Genomic DNA, 16,724 nt, shown 5'->3' with positions numbered 1-16,724 from the left:
TCACTGAATGAAATATTCCAGTTGTAAATCTTTATTCATTGCATAGTGGAATGTGTTGCGAACAATAAAACCTAAAAATGATCAACTTAAATCACAACTAATATCCCACGGAGGTCTGGAGTTGGAAGGATGCTCAAAATCAAAGTGGAAAATGAAGTTAGACTGATCCAACTTCAGTGGAAATGCCTCAAGACAAGGAAATGATGCTCAGTAGTGTGTGTGGCCTCCAGGTGCCTGTATGATCTCCCTACAACGCCTGGGCATGCTCCTGATGTGGTGGCGGATGGTCTCCTGAGGGATCTCTTCCCAGACCTGGACTAAAGCATCCGCCAACTCCTGGACAGTCTGTGGTGCAAAGTGACGTTGGTGGATGGTGCGAGACATGATGTCCCAGATGTGTTCAATCGGATTCAGGTCTGGGGAACGGGTGGGCCAGTCCATAGCTTCAATGCCTTCATCTTGCAGGAACTGCTGACACACTCCAGCCACATGAGGTCTTGCATTGTCCTGCATTAGGAGGAACCCAGGGCCAACCGCACCAGCATATGGTCTCACAAGGGGTCTGAGGATCTCATCTCGGTACCTAATGGCAGTCAGGCTACCTCTGGCGAGCACATGAAGGGCTGTGCGACCCTCCAAAGAAATGCCACCCCACACCATTACTGACCCACTGCCAAACCGGTCATGCTGAAGGATGTTGCAGGCAGCAGATCGCTCTCCACGGCGTCTCCAGACTCTGTCACATGTGCTCAGTGGGAACCTACTTTCATCTGTAAAGAGCACAGGGTGCCAGTGGCAAATTTGCCAATCTTGGTGTTCTGTGGCAAATGCCAAGCGTCCTGCACGGTGTTGGGCTGTGAGCACAACCCCCCATCTGTGGACGTCGAGCACTCAGACCATCCTCATGGAGTCGGTTTCTAACTGTTTGTTCAGACACATGCACATTTGTGGCCTACAGGAGTTTAGTGGTCATCCTGTTCCTCCTTGCACAAAGGCTGAGGTAGTGGTCCTGCTGCTGGGTTGTTGCCCTCCTATGGCCCCCTCCACGTCTCCTGGTGTACTGGTCTGTCTCATGGTAGCACCTCCAGCCTCTGGACACTACGCTGACACACCGCAAACCTTGCCACAGCTCGCATTGATGTGCCATCTTGGATGAGCTGCACTACCTGAGCCACTTGTGTGGGTTGTAGAGTCCGTCTCATGCTACCACGAGTGTGAAAGCACAACCAACATTCAAAAGTGACCAAAACATCAGCCATAAAGCATTGTACTGAGATGTGGTCTGTGGTCCCCACCTACAGAACCACTCCTTTATTGAGTGTGTCTTGATAATTGCCAATAATTTCCATCTGTTGTCTATTCCATTTGCTCAACAGCATATGAAATTGATTGTCAAACAGTGTTGCTTCCTAAGTGTACAGTTTGATTTCACAGAAGTTTGATTTACTTGGAGTTATATTCTGTTGTTTAAGTGTTCCCATCATTTTTTTGAGCAGTGTATTTTTGTGGGAAAAAATTCTGTGAAGCACCTCTGGCTTCAAGATGCTCACCACATATCTAGATACATTTCTTGAGGGGTATATTTTCCAAAACGGGGTCACTTATGTGGGGTTTCAACTGCTTAAAGGGCACCTGTCACCCCGTTTTTTCAGTATGAGATAAAAATACTGTTAAATAGGGCCTGAGCTGTGCATTACAATAGTGTATTTTGTGGACCCCGATTCCCCACCTATGCTGCCAAAATACGTTACCAAAGTAGCCGTTTTCGCCTGTCAATCAGGCTGGTCTGGTCAAAAGGGCGTGGTGTCTTCCCCCAGATCTTGCTTAGTTTTCCGTTGGTGGCGTAGTGGTTTGCGCATGCCCAAGGTCCCGAATCCACTGCACAGGGGAGTTAAAAGAGCGCGATGTGCACTATTTCATTGGTGATCGGTGGGGGCGGCCATCTTCCTTTGGCCGCGCGTGCGCAGAAGCGGCGCTCTGCTGGCCGCGGCTTCAGAAAAATGGCCGCGGGATGCCGCGCGTGCGCAGATGGAGATCGCGGCGGCCATTTTCCTGAAGCCGAGATGCGAACTCTGCTTCAGGAAAATGGCCGCCGCGATCTCCATCTGCGCACGCACGGCATCCCGCGGCCATTTTCCTGAAGCCGCGGCCAGCAGAGCGCCGCTTCTGCGCACGCGCGGCCAAAGGAAGATGGCCGCCCCCACCGATCACCAATGAAATAGTGCAAATAGCGCTCTTTTAACTCCCCTGTGCAGTGGATTCGGGACCTTGGGCATGCGCAAACCACTACGCCACCAACGGAAAACTAAGCAAGATCTGGGGGAAGACACCACGCCCTTTTGACCAGACCAGCCTGATTGACAGGCGAAAACGGCTACTTTGGTAACGTATTTTGGCAGCATAGGTGGGGAATCGGGGTCCACAAAATACACTATTGCAATGCACAGCTCAGGCCCTATTTAACAGTATTTTTATCTCATACTGAAAAAACGAGGTGACAGGTGCCCTTTAAGCACATCAAGGGCTCTCCAAACGTGACATGGTGTCCACTATCTTTTCCAACCATAAGTGAAATAGTGCCTCTTCCCTTCAGGAGCTATGTCTGCTGTTTCGGTTTGTCAGGTGCTCTTCAAATGTGTCATGGCATCCGCAATCTATTCCGGTCAAAATTACACTTTAGAGTTCAATTGGCGCTCCTACCTATCCAAGCCCTGACATGCACCCAAACGGTAGTTTTCCTCCACATATGGGGCTTCAGCTTACTTGCGCAACAAGTTGTATGATCCCTTTTCTCCCCTTATTCTTGTAAAAATGCTAAATGTGGGGCTAAATGAACATATTTGTATGAAAAGTTAAAATGTTAATTTTTTCCCTTCCACATTGCTTTAGTTCATGTGAGGCACCCGAAGGGTTAATAAACTACGTGAATGTGGTTTTGAGCACTTTGAGGGGTGCAGCTTTTAGAATGGTGTCACTTTTGGGTATTGTATGTGATATAGGCCATCAAAGTCACTTCAAATATGAGGTGGTCCCTAAAAAAGATGGTTTTGCAAATTTTGTTAGAAAAATGAGAAATCGCTGATCAACTTTTAACCCTTCTAACAAAAAAACATCTTTCAGAAGTGTTGCTGATGTATAGTAAACATGTGGGAAATGTTATATATTTAGTATTTTGTACAGCATGACTAACTCATTTAAGGATATAAAAATTGAAAGTTTGAAAATGGTTAAATTTTCCAAATTTTGACAAAATTACAATATGTTCACAGATAAACACAAAACGTATCAATCTACATTTACCACCAATATAAATTACAATGTGTCACGAAAAAACAGTCTCGGAATCAGTGGGATCCGTTGAAGTGTTCCAGAGTTATTACCTTTTTAAAGTGACAGTGGTCAGAATTCTTAATTTGGCCTGGTCAGGAAAGTAACAACAAACTTTGGGGTGATGGGGTTAAGTTAATTTATGCAGCATATATTTTTAATATTTAGATTTTATGTTGTCATTCTGTAATCTTATTTTTAAAAATTTAATAAAAATTCAGTTAAAAAAATACCCCTGCCTATTGCAGTGAAGGCAAATTGGCGACCATTAATTTTCACCTTGCTAAAGCTAAGATCTTTTCTTTGCAGGTTTAAACTTAGAACTTGAAGATCTGGCCAAGATAAAAGGTGAAGAGTGTTCCCTTGCGATTGTGTTTTTTTTTCTCCTCTTGCTGTAACGTCATATTAAGCATAAGGAGATATCTGCATGCTTTTTATGCATGGTATCTGCAATACCCTGTTATTTATTTAACGAGGGAAAAAATATTGTGAAATGTGAGTTCCATTTTATTTCATGATGTCATTCCAAGTTATGTCCACTAGAGGGCAGTGCACTATTTTCTCTTATGCTTATTATGACTCTGCCAACCTCTGTCTCTAGATGGCACTAGGTGCGTGTATATTGTATCATAGGAGATGAATGTTCTAACATATGCATGGTGTCCAAAAGGGGGGACGTTTCTCCTTGTGGAGAGTGTCCAGCCATCTTAAGGAGACTTTTATAGTCAGGGGCATAACGATCGTGGTTGCAGAGATTGCAATGGGATCTGTGCGGTGGGGGGGCCGCAGACCACAGCGGGCTGCACATTCAGCTGAAGTGTATTGCAGCGCAAAGACCCCCGGGTCCCTGAGCTGCAATACACGCCACCAGCCAGTCAGATGCCAGCTGACGTTGGCGTGCCTGTGACTGGGGGGCACATGGCAGTGACGTCATGCGCCACCCGTCTCTTACACAGTGAAATCAGCTGCCGGCTTTAAAAGAGAACTCTGCGAGGTGAGGGAGCAGGAGTGAAAGTAAGTAGAATTATTTATTTTCTATGCGTTAGAGAACAGCGACCGAACAGGGAACATGTACACCAGGATTGGAGACATATATGTTACCCATTCTTTTATAAATAACAGGATGAGCCGAGATGGGAGACGTGTAAATATACCAGGATGGGCCCAAATGGAAGACATATATACCAGGATGGAGGATATATGCAGCTCTGTCAAAAATTAAAAGACTAGTGCAAAATTTTCAATTGTCTGATTTTTCTCTTTATAGGTATATTTATAAGTAAAATGTAAATTGATCTTTTATTCTATAAACTACTGACAACATGTTTCCGAAGTTCCAAGCAATAAATTTTGTATTTATTTTGTGAAAATGAGAAATGGTCAAAATAACAAAAAAAAATGCATTGCTTGCAGACCTCAAATAATGCAGGAAAAAAAAACAAGTTTATAATCATTTAGAAACAACAATACTAATATTTTAACTCTGGAAGAGTTCAGAAATCAATATTTTGTGGAATAACCATGATTTTTAATCACAGCTTTCATGCGTCTTGGCATGCTTTCCACCAGTCTTTCACACTACTTTTGGGTGACCTTATGCCACTCCTGGTACAAAAATGTAAGCACTTCTTTGTTTGATGGCTTGTCACTATCCACCTTCCTCTTGACTACATTAGAGGTTTTCAATGGGGTTCAGGTCTGGAGATTGGGCTGGCCATGACAGGGATTTGATGTGGTGGTCCTTCATCCACACCTTGAATGACCTAGCTGTGTGGCATGGCGTATTGTTTTGCTGCAAAAACCAGTCCTCAGAGTTGGGGAACATTGCCTGAGCAGAAGAAATCAACTGTTTTTCCAGGATAACCTTGTATGCTGCTTGATTCATACGTCCTTCGCAAAGATCAACCTGCCCAATTCCAGCCTTGCTGAAGCATCCCCAGATCAACACTGATCCTCCACCAAATTTCACAGTGGGTGCAAGACACTGTGGCTTGTACTCTCCACCAGGTTTCCATCTAACCATTAGACGACCAGGTGTTGGGCAAAGCAGAAAATTAAATTCATCCGAGAAGATTACCCTACTCCAGTCCTCTATGGTCCAATTCTTATGGTCTTTGGCAAACTTCAGCCTGGCTCTCCTTTGCTTCTAATTGATTAAAGGCTTTTTTTCTAGCTTTACATGACTTGAGTCCTGCCTTTAGGAGCCTGGTACGAACTGTTCTTGCCGTGCACTTCACCCCAGCTGCCATTTGCGCTTCCTTTTATAGGTCACTTGATGTCATTCTGCGGTTGCTGAGTGACATTCGAATAAGATGACGGCCATCCCGGTCAGTGGAGAGTCGTTTTCTCCCTCCGTTGGTCTATAGCTTTGTTGTCCCCAATGTCTGCTGCTTGACCTTGTTGTAATGGATTGCCATCTCAGAAATTTTAAGGATGGAGGCAGCATGGCGTTCACGGTGTCCCTCTGCTAGTAAAGCCAGAATTGAGCCCTTCTTTTCCTCTCTCAAGACTTTTCAACTCCTTTGGCATGGTTGAAAGTTATTTTTTCATTCCTATTACTTTTGGGACATTACTAGCACTTTTTTTGCCATCCAGCTTATCCTATTGCAAGAGAATTGTGAACGCCACAGCAGTGTTTTTTATACTTTCCTTCGTTAAATAAGATTTGGTTTATGTGATTACCTAATCAGAAGCACATTAAGTAGAATGAGGTGTACTCTGGTTGGAATTCAACTGGGAATGGAATGGCTGTCAGACATGTAGAGAAGCTGATTTTTATAAAACTGTGCAGTGGTCTCTTATTTTTGCCGGAGCTGTATATACCAGGATGAGCCCAGATAGGGGACATATATACCAGGATGGGCTCAGATGGGGGACATATATACTAGGATGGGAAACATATATACACAGATGGACTCAAGATGTGGGACATATATGTGCCAGAATCTGAGACCTCTATACTAGGATGGGGGACATACAGTTGTGCTCAAAAGTGTACATACCCCAGCAGAATTTTTGCTTTCTTAGTCTTTTTTCAGAGAATATGAATGATAACACCAAAACGTTTTCTCCACTCATGGCTAGTGGTTGGGTAAAGCCATTTATTGTAAAACTGTGTTTTCTTTTTTTAAATCATAATGACAACCCAAAACATCCAAATGACCCTGATCAAAAGTTTACATACACCATTTCTTAATACCGTGTATTGCCCCCTCTAACATCAATGACAGCTTGAAGTCTTTTGTGGTAGTTGTGGATGAGGTTCTTTATTTATTTATTTTTTTAAACTCTTTATTGAAAGATTCCACAAAATAATATAAGACATGTGACATTGCAGTGTAAAATCAGAGTAATCCAACACATTATCATTCACAATATCAATGAAAAAATCATACTTTCATTGACAAAACAAACAAATAAAATAAGTAGGTTCTTTATTTTCTCAGATGGTAAAGCTGCCCACTCTTCTTGGTCAAAAGCCTCCAGTTCCTGTAAATTCCTGGGCTGTCTAGCATGAACTGCGCCCTTGAGATCTCCCCAGAGTGGCTCAATGATATTGAGGTCAGGAGACTGAGATGGCCACTACAGAACCTTCACTTTGTTCTACTGTAGCCAATGACAGGTCGACTTGGCTTTGTGTTTTGGATTGTTGTCATCTTGGAACCTCTAAGTATGTCCCATGCGCAGCTTCCGGGTAGATGAGTGCAAATTTGCCTCCAGTATTTGCTGATAACGTGCTGCATTCATCTTTCCTTCAACTTTGACCACGTTTCCTGTGCCTTTGTAGTTCACACATCCCCAAAACATTTGTGATCCACCTCTGTGCTTTACAATAGGAATGGTGTTCCTTTCATCATAGGCCTTATTGACCTCTCTCCAAAATTAATGTTATGGTTATGACCAAAAAGTTAAATTTTGGTCTCGTCACTCCAAATTACCTTGTTCCAGAAGTTTTGAGGCTTGTCTCTGTGCTGTTTTGCGTATTGTAGGCGAGATACTTTGAGCAATAATGGCTTTCTTCTGGCGACTCAACCATGCAGCCCATTTTTCTTCAAGTGCCTCCTTATTGTGCATCTTGAAACAGCCACACCGCTAGTTTTCAGAGAGTCCTGTATTTCAGCTGATGTTATTTGTGGGTTTTTCTTTGCATCCTGAACAATTTTCCTGGCAGTTGTGGACGACATTTTTGTTGGTCTACTTGACCGTGGTTTTGTTTTTACAGAGCCGCTGATTTTTCCATGTGTTAATCACAGTTTGTATTCTGCTGACTGGCATTATCAATTCCTTGGATATCTTTTTGTATCCCTTTCCTGTTTTATGCAGTTCAACTACCTTTTCCCGTAGATCCATTGACAATTCTTTTGCTTTCCTCATGACTCACTGTCCAGAAACTTCTTCAGTGGCTGGATGAAAGATGCTAGAGTCTGTCTGGATCCCAGAATCTCACTCAGCTTTTATGCACACACTGATAACAAGCAAACAGGTCACAAGTGAGGATGTTACTTTTAGTAGCCATTCAAACCCATTTGTGTCAACTTCTGTGCATGTTATCAGGCCAAAGTCACAAGGGTATGTAAACTTATGATCAGGGTCATTTGGATGTTTTGGGTTGTCATTATGATTTAACCCCTTAACGACCGCCGATACGCCTTTTAACGGCGGCCGCTAAGGGTACTTAAACCACAGCGCCGTTAATTAACGGCGCTGTGGAAAAAGTGAATCGCGCCCCCCAGAGTGGGATTTTCTCTGGGGTCTCGGTTACCGGGGTAGCCGAGACGCCAGAGAACATGATTCGGGGTTTTTTTACCGACCCCCGAGTTCCAATCGCCGGTAATTAACCGTTTACCGGCGGTCGCAAAGAAAAAAACAAAAACGCGATTTACCATTTTTAATTTCTCTGTCCTCCGATGTGATCGCACATGAGAGGACAGAGAAATGGGGTCCCCGATCGCCCCCGATGGCCCCCCGATACTCACCTGTCTCCCCCGGTGCTCCTCGTGGCTCCCGATGGGCGCCGCCATCTTCTTCCGGCAAAAAAATGGCGGGCGCAGTGCGCCCGCCGGCCGGCACCCGGGAGATCTTTGGGGTCTCGGCTGCTGGGGGTAGCCGAGACCCCAAAGAACATGATTGGGGTCGGTTAGGGTTGGGGCTAAATTTAGGGCTAGGGTTAGGGTTGGGGCTAAAGTTAGGGTTAGGGTTGCGGCTAAAGTTAGGGTTAGAGTTGGGATTAGGGTTTGGATTAGGGTTGGCATTAGGGTTACGTTTGGGATTAGGGTTAGGTTTGGGATTAGGGTTAAGGTTAGGGTTGTGATTAGGGGTGTATTGGGATTAGGGTTAGGTTTGAGGTTAGGGTTGAGATTAGGATTAGGGGTGTGTTGGATTTAGGGTTCTGATTAGGGTTATGGTTGTTTTGGGGTTAGGGTTGCGATTATCCTTAGGGTTGTGATTAGGATTATGGATCGGGTTGGCATTAGGGTTAGGCCTCTTTCACACTTCAGTCTTTTGGCGTCAGTCTGAAACGGCCATTTTCATCAAATAGCGGATCCGCCATTTTTTTTGGCGGTTCCGCTATTTTCCCATAGACATGCATTAGCGACGGATTGTGGCGGATGGTCGTCCGTTCCATCCGCCATGTGACGGATCCGTCGAGATTTGGCGGACGTCATCTAGACATTGACGGCCATTGTAACGTTTTTTGTCTGCGCCGAAATGGCGGTTCGCGACGGATCCGTCGCGTTCGTCATTCCATAGAATGGCCGCCTATGGGCGACGGATCCGTTGTTACCATCATTTCGGCGGATCCGTCGCCCCAATCCGCTTTTTCAATTGCGCATGCTCCAAAAAGTAGATACTTTTCCCAGACAACCCCCAAGTAACGGATCCGTCAAAAAAGCGGATCCGTTAATACCGTTTTCTCAACAATTGTGACGGATCCGTCACTATGTCGGAGCTGACTGACGCCAAACAACTGAAGTGTGAAAGAAGCCTTAGGGGTGTGTTGGGGTTAGGGTTGGAGTTAGATTTGGGGGGTTTCCACTGTTTAGGTACATCAGGGGGTCTCTAAACGCCACAGCCAATTTTGCGCTCAAAAAGTCAAATGGTGCTCCCTCCCTTCCGAGCTCTGCCGTGCACCCAAACAGTGGTTTACCCCCACATATGGGGCATGAGTGTACTCGGGATAAATTGGACAACAACTTTTGGGGTCCAATTTCTCCTGTTACCCTTGGGAAAATAAAAACTTGGGGCTAAAAAAATCTTTTTTGTGGAAAAAAAATTTTTTTTTTATTTTCACGACTCTGCATTATAAACGTCTGTGAAGAACTTGGGCATTCAAAGTTCTCACCACACATCTAGATAAGTTCCTTGGGGAATCTAGTTTCCAAAATGGGGTCACTTGTGGGGGGTTTCTACTGTTTAGGTACATCAGGGGCTCTGCAAAGGCAACATAACGCCCGCAGACCATTCTATCAAAGTCTGCATTCCAAAACGGCGCTCCTTCCCTTCCGAGCTCTGCCATGCGCCCAAACAGTGGTTTACCCCAACATATGGGGTATCAGCCTACACAGCATAAATTGCACAATAAATTTTGGGGTCCAATTTCTCCTGTTACCCTTGAGAAAATAAAAAATTGCAGGCTAAAAAATCATTTTTGAGGTAAAAAGGATTTTTTTATTTTCACGGCTCTACTTTATAAATTTCTGTGAAGCACTTGGGGGTTTAAAGTGCTCACTACACATCTAGATAAGTTCCTTAAGTTGTCTAGTTTCCAAAATGGTGTCACTTGTGGGGGGTTTCTACTGTTTAGGCACATCAGGGGCTCTCCAAACGCGACATGGTGTCCGATCTCAATTCCAGCCAATTCTATATTGAAAAAGTAAAACGGCACTCCTTCTCTTCCAAGCTCTGCGGTGCGCCCAAACAGTGGTTTACTCCCACATATGGGGTATCGACGTACTCAGGAGAAATTGCACAACTTTTGTGGTCTAATTTCCCCTGTTACCCTTGTCAAAATAAAAATTTGGGGGCAAAAAGATCATTTCTGTAGAAAAAATGCGACTTTTTATTTTCACGGCTCTACGCTGTAAACTTCCGTGAAGCACCTGGGGGCTCAAAGTGCTCACCACACATCTAGATAAGTTCCTTAAGGGGTCTAATTTCCAAAATGGTGTCACTTGTGGGGGGTTTCCACTGTTTAGGCACATCAGGGGCTCTCTAAACGTGACATGGCATCCGATCTCAATTCCAGCCAATTCTGCATTGAAAAAGTCAAACGGCACTCCTTCTCTTCCAAGCTCTGCAGTGCGCCCAAACAGTGGTTTACCCCCACATATGGGGTATCGGCGTATTCAGGAGAAATTGCACAACAACATTTATGGTTACATTTCTGTTTTTACACTTGTGAAAATAAAAAAAAATGGTTCTGAAGTAAAATGTTTGCAAAAAAAAGTTAAATGTTCATTTTTGCCTTTCACATTGTTTCAGTTCCTGTGAAGCACGTAAAGGGTTAATAAACTTCTTGCATGTGGTTTTGAGCACCTTGAGGGGTGCAGTTTTTAGAATGGTGTCACACTTGGTTATTTTCTATCATATAGACCCCTCAAATTGAATTCAAATGTGATGTGGTCCCTAAAAAAAAATGGTGTTGTAAAAATGAGAAATTGCTGGTCAAATTTTAACCCTTATAACTCCCTAACCAAAAAAATGTTGTTTCCAAAATTGTGCTGATGTAAAGTAGACATGTGGGAAATGTTATTTATTAACTATTTTTTGTGACATATCTCTCTGATTTAAGGGCATAAAAATACAAAGTTTGAAAATTGCAAAATGTTAAAATTTTTTGCCATATTTCCATTTTTTCATAAATAATCGCACGTAATATCGAAGAAATGTTACCACTAACATGAAGTACAATATGTCACGAAAAAACAGTCTCAGAATCAGCAGGATCCGTTGAAGCGTTCCAGAGTTATAACCTCATAAAGTGACAGTGGTCAGAATTGTAAAAATTGGCCTGGTCATTAAGTACCAAATTGGCTCTGTCACTAAGGGGTTAAAAAGAGAAAATACAGTAGTTTGACAATCAATAGCTCCACCCAACCATGAGTGGAGAAAAAGTTTTGGTGTCATCATTCATATTCTCTGAAAAAAAAGCCAAGAAAGCAAAAATTCTGCTGGGGTGTGTAAGCTTTTGAGCACAACTGTATATACCAGGAAAGGGCCCATACTACATAAAGAGGGACTGGGGATAACACGCATGTCCTTATAGTATTTGCAAAACTACAAGGACCCATACATCTGACCAACATGCGAGGGGGGTTGAGGGGGCCAGGTCCAAATTTTGCATCAAGGTCCATCAGATGTTACTTATGCCACTGCTTATAGGCCATGCAATGCTAAGTCATATGGCAAGGCTCGTTAAAGGATCGATATTGACTTTTAGGATTCGTACCCACAATAGGTGGCACTGAAGTCCTAGTCCTTTTCCTCTCTGGAGAGGATAGTTGCATAACATAAGCTCGATATGTCTTTACATTACTGTATGTTTTTTTTTCCATCCTAGGAGCCCTCCTGCAAATTGAGAGTGCCATTGACGCTATAACACTTCCAACCAATGGCAATGGTATTACCAGAGAAGGAAGGTAAGTGACAGCGCAGAACAGTTGTATCATCAGATAGACTACGGCATCTATAGATTTACCTGTGCATCACCCAACACTCCTGTACTTGGTAACTGAATACGCAGAGCTGAAACATAATATATTTCAGAAACTTGATCTGAGAAAACTAGATTTTGTATGATTACTTCCCAGTTTTGTGTGTGTGTATATATATATGTATATATGTGTGTGTGTGTGTGTGTGTGTGTGTATATATATACACACACACACACACACACACTCACCCGTTCAAAACTTTAGGGTCACCCAGACAATTTTGTGTTTTCCATGATAACTCATACTTTTATTAATCAAATGAGTTGCCAAATGAATTGAAAATCTAGTCCAGACATTGAAAGGGTTCGAAAAAAAGATTTTTAATTGAAATAATAATTTTCTCCTTCAAACTCTGCATTCGTCAAAGAATGCCCCTCCCACAAGTTGGTTTGGCTTGATGGGCACTTTTCGCGTACCATACGGTCAAGCTGCTCCCACAACAGCTCAATGGGGTTGAGATCTGGTGACTGCGCTGGCCACTCCATTACAGATAGAATACCAGCTGCCTGCTTCTTCCCTAAATAGTTCTTGCATAATTTGGAGGTGTGCTTTGGGTCATTGTCCTGTTGTAGGATGAAATTGGCTCCAATGAAGCGCTGTCCACAGGGTATGGCATGGCGTTGCAAAATGGAGTGATAGCATTCTTTATTCAAAATCCCTTTTACCTTGTACAAATCTCCCACTTTACCAGCACCAAAGCAACCCCAGACCATTACATAACCTCCACCATGCTTGACACATGGCGTCATGCACTCTTCCAGCATCTTTTCAGTTGTTCTGCATCTCACAAATGTTCTTCTGTGTGATCCAAACACCTCAAACTTGGATTCGTCTGTCCATAACAATTTTTTCCAGTCTTCCTCTGTCCAATGTCTGTGTTCTTTTGCCCATATTGATCTGTTGCTTTTATTAGCCAGTCTCAGATATGGCTTTTTCTTTGCCACTCTGCTCTGAAGGCCAGCATCCTGGAGTCGCCTCTTCACTGTAGACGTTGACACTGATGTTTTGCGTGTACTATTTAATGAAGCTGCCAGTTGAGAACCTATAAAGCGTTGATTTCTCAAACTCCAGACTCTAATGTACTTGTCTTGTTGCTCAGTTGTGCAGCGGGGCCTCCCACTTCTCTTTTTACTCTGGTTAGAGCCTGTTAGTTCTCTCCTCTGAAGGGAGTAGTACACACCGTTGTAGGAAATCTTCAGTTTCTTGGCAATTTCTCACATGGAATAGCCTTAATTTCTAAGAACAAGAATAGACTGCGAGTTTCACATGAAAGTTCTTTTTTTGTGTGGCCATTTTGAGAGTTTAATGGAACCAACAAATGTAATGCTCCAGATTCTCAACTAGCTCAAAGGAAGGTCAGGTTTGTAGGTTCTCCAATCAGCCAAACTGTTTTCAGCTGTGCTAACATACTTGAACAAGGGTTTTCAAGGGTATTCTAACCATCCATTAGCCTTCTTGCACAGTTAGTAAATCATTTAATGTTAGGTTCATTGGAAAAAACTGTGCTTTTCTTTAAAAAAAAAAGGAAATTGCTACGTGACCCTAAACCCTTGAACGGTAGTGTGTGTATGTATATGTGTGTGTGTATATATATATATATATATATATATATATATATATATATATATATATATATATATATATATATATATATATATATATATATATATATATATATATATATATATATATACACTCACCGGCCACTTTATTAGGTACACCTGTCCAACTTCTTGTTAACACTTAATTTCTAATCAGCCAATCACATGGCGGCAACTCAGTGCATTTAGGCATGTAGACATGGTCAAGACAATCTCCTGCAGTTCAAACCGAGCATCAGTATGGGGAAGAAAGGTGATTTGAGTGCCTTTGAACGTGGCATGGTTGTTGGTGCCAGAAGGGCTGGTCTGAGTATTTCAGAAACTGCTGATCTACTGGTGTTTTCACGCACAACCATCTCTAGGGTTTACAGAGAATGGTCCGAAAAAGAAAAAAAATCCAGTGAGCGGCAGTTCTGTGGGCGGAAATGCCTTGTTGATGCCAGAGGTCAGAGGAGAATGGGCAGACTGGTTCGAGCTGATAGAAAGGCAACAGTGACTCAAATCGCCACCCGTTACAACCAAGGTAGGCCTAAGAGCATCTCTGAACGCACAGTGCGTCGAACTTTGAGGCAGATGGGCTACAGCAGCAGAAGACCACACCGGGTACCACTCCTTTCAGCTAAGAACAGGAAACTGAGGCTACAATTTGTACAAGCTCATCGAAATTGGACAGTAGAAGATTGGAAAAACGTTGCTTGGTCTGATGAGTCTCGATTTCTGCTGCGACATTCGGATGGTAGGGTCAGAATTTGGCGTAAACAACATGAAAGCATGGATCCATCCTGCCTTGTATGGAGCATCTTTGGGATGTGCAGCCGACAAATCTGCGGCAACTGTGTGATGCCATCATGTCAATATGGACCAAAATCTCTGAGGAATGCTTCCAGCACCTTGTTGAATCTATGCCACGAAGAATTGAGGCAGTTCTGAAGGCAAAAGGGGGTCCAACCCGTTACTAGCATGGTGTACCTAATAAAGTGGCCGGTGAGTGTATATATATATATATATATATATATATATATATATATATATATATATATATATATATATATATATATATATATATATATATATATATATATATATATATATATATATATATATATATCTATCTCTGTCAAGTGATTCAGAAATTCAGAATATCTAGCATCTGCTTGCATTGATGGCTGCCCCTATGTAATAGATGATCATGAAATGCCTAAAGGCCTTAATACATATTAGATTTCACCCACTGATAGTAACGAGTTTGGTCAACGGTCTAATGTGAATGGGGTCTCTGGCTAACTGACGATCGGGAGTGATGTTGATCACGCATGGCCATTTTTAGTCTGTGGATTGCATTATACTCCGGGAGATAAGCTGACAGCCGACACGTCAGTGAGAAACAAACGTGCGCCCCTGTGTATTGGAGAGTTGTATGAAATGACTGTTGGCCGAACGAACCTGAGCACAGTGCCACTAATAAGTTGGGCACTATGGGGGTCCTAAACTGCCCATACACATTAGATGGCCAAATGATGCTTCGGTTGACGGACGTCTAATGTGCATGGCCAGCTTAAACTCTGGGTGTGCGGCACCGCTTATTTGTAACTCCTCTCAGGGTGGTGAAAGGAATGGGTTTCTGAAATCCATATGCTAATAGGACATATAGAAAAAGGTTGTCCCGATGGCAAAACAAATGCATGTATACTGTGAAGGGAAAGCCAGATGCATCATCACTCCCCCAATATAATGTAAGCCACATTTTTGTGCATTCTCTGTGACAACATTACTATGTGGCAGGACTTGTATTGTTGCTTAATATGGCAGAATTTGCTATGCAGGGGTCTGGTAAAGCCGGCTGAGAAATTGGTGAATATGCATAGTTCATTAAATGCCTTTCCTGCATAATTTAGCTCACCCCCCGAAAAAAAATGCATTTTAGGAATTTGATAAACTAATCAAAGGTTTTATTTTTGTTGTGTATTTTTTGGTAGGTTTAGTACGAAATGTTCCTGAAGTGTTAATGTTCACCCAGTGCTGGGATATGTTTATAACATTCCTGCTGCTTACATAGGGTGCATAGCATAGAACGTAGGGGTCTCGTCATCCAGGAAAAAGTTACGCCATTCTTCCAGGAATTGGTTACAAACTTCTTTCTGCCGTTCGGTAGAATTTCAGATAGAGAGAGAACTGGAAAGTTTCATTCAACTGCGGTTTAGATGAAATGTGTTTATTTGCACACCCGCTCCAGCATGTCACAGACTGGTACTCTCCTATCTATTCGTCATATCTACTGATGTCGTATATCTCTCTCATATCTACTTGTGTTATTTTCTATCTAACATTCTATCAGTCTACTCTAAAGTTTGACAACCCAAGTGTCGAGGACTGCAGGGTCACATGAATGAGCTAATAAGTCCTTTTTCATGTTTATCTTGATCTATCTACAAAAAAAATAATTAAATACAGTGGGGCAAAAAAGTATTTAGTCAGTCAGCAATAGTGCAAGTTCCACCACTTAAAAAGATGAGAGGCGTCTGTAATTTACATCATAGGTAGACCTCAACTATGGGAGACAAACTGAGAAAAAAAAATCCAGAAAATCACATTGTCTGTTTTTTTATCATTTTATTTGCATATTATGGTGGAAAATAAGTATTTGGTCAGAAACAAAATTTCATCTCAGTACTTTGTAATATATCCTTTGTTGGCAATGGCAGAGGTCAAACGTTTTCTGTAAGTCTTCACAAGGTTGCCACACACTGTTGTTGGTATGTTGGCCCATTCCTCCATGCAGATCTCCTCTAGAGCAGTGATGTTTTTGGATTTTCGCTTGGCAACAAGGACTTTCAACTCCCTCCAAAGGTTTTCTATAGGGTTGAGATCTGGAGACTGGCTAGGCCACTCCAGGACCTTGAAATGCTTCTTACGAAGCCACTCCTTCGTTGCCCTGGTGGTGTGCTTTGGATCATTGTCATGTTGAAAGACCCAGCCACGTTTCATCTTCAATGCCCTTGCTGATGGAAGGAGGTTTGCACTCAAAATCTCACGATACATGGCCCCATTCATTCTTTCATGTACCCGGATCAGTCGTCCTGGC

General features: G+C 42.7%; 1 protein-coding gene across 3 annotated transcripts in view; it reads left to right on the top strand.

Annotated features, from left to right (window-relative positions):
• Positions 1-16,724, top strand: part of RTEL1 (regulator of telomere elongation helicase 1) — a 147,676-nt gene that overhangs the window by 20,048 nt on the left and 110,904 nt on the right. For all 3 annotated transcript variants that reach the window (XM_077253002.1, XM_077253003.1, XM_077253004.1), the window contains exons 10-11: positions 3,637-3,675; positions 11,888-11,966. In XM_077253002.1, the coding sequence (XP_077109117.1) occupies positions 3,637-3,675; positions 11,888-11,966 (118 nt within the window). The remainder of the gene's footprint in view (positions 1-3,636; positions 3,676-11,887; positions 11,967-16,724) is intronic.

Source organism: Ranitomeya variabilis, chromosome 4, assembly GCF_051348905.1.
Source record: "Ranitomeya variabilis isolate aRanVar5 chromosome 4, aRanVar5.hap1, whole genome shotgun sequence".
NCBI classification, from domain to species: Eukaryota; Metazoa; Chordata; class Amphibia; order Anura; family Dendrobatidae; genus Ranitomeya; species Ranitomeya variabilis.
The sequence above is the reverse complement of the archived record's forward strand: the minus strand, read 5'-3'. Positions and strand labels throughout refer to the sequence as shown.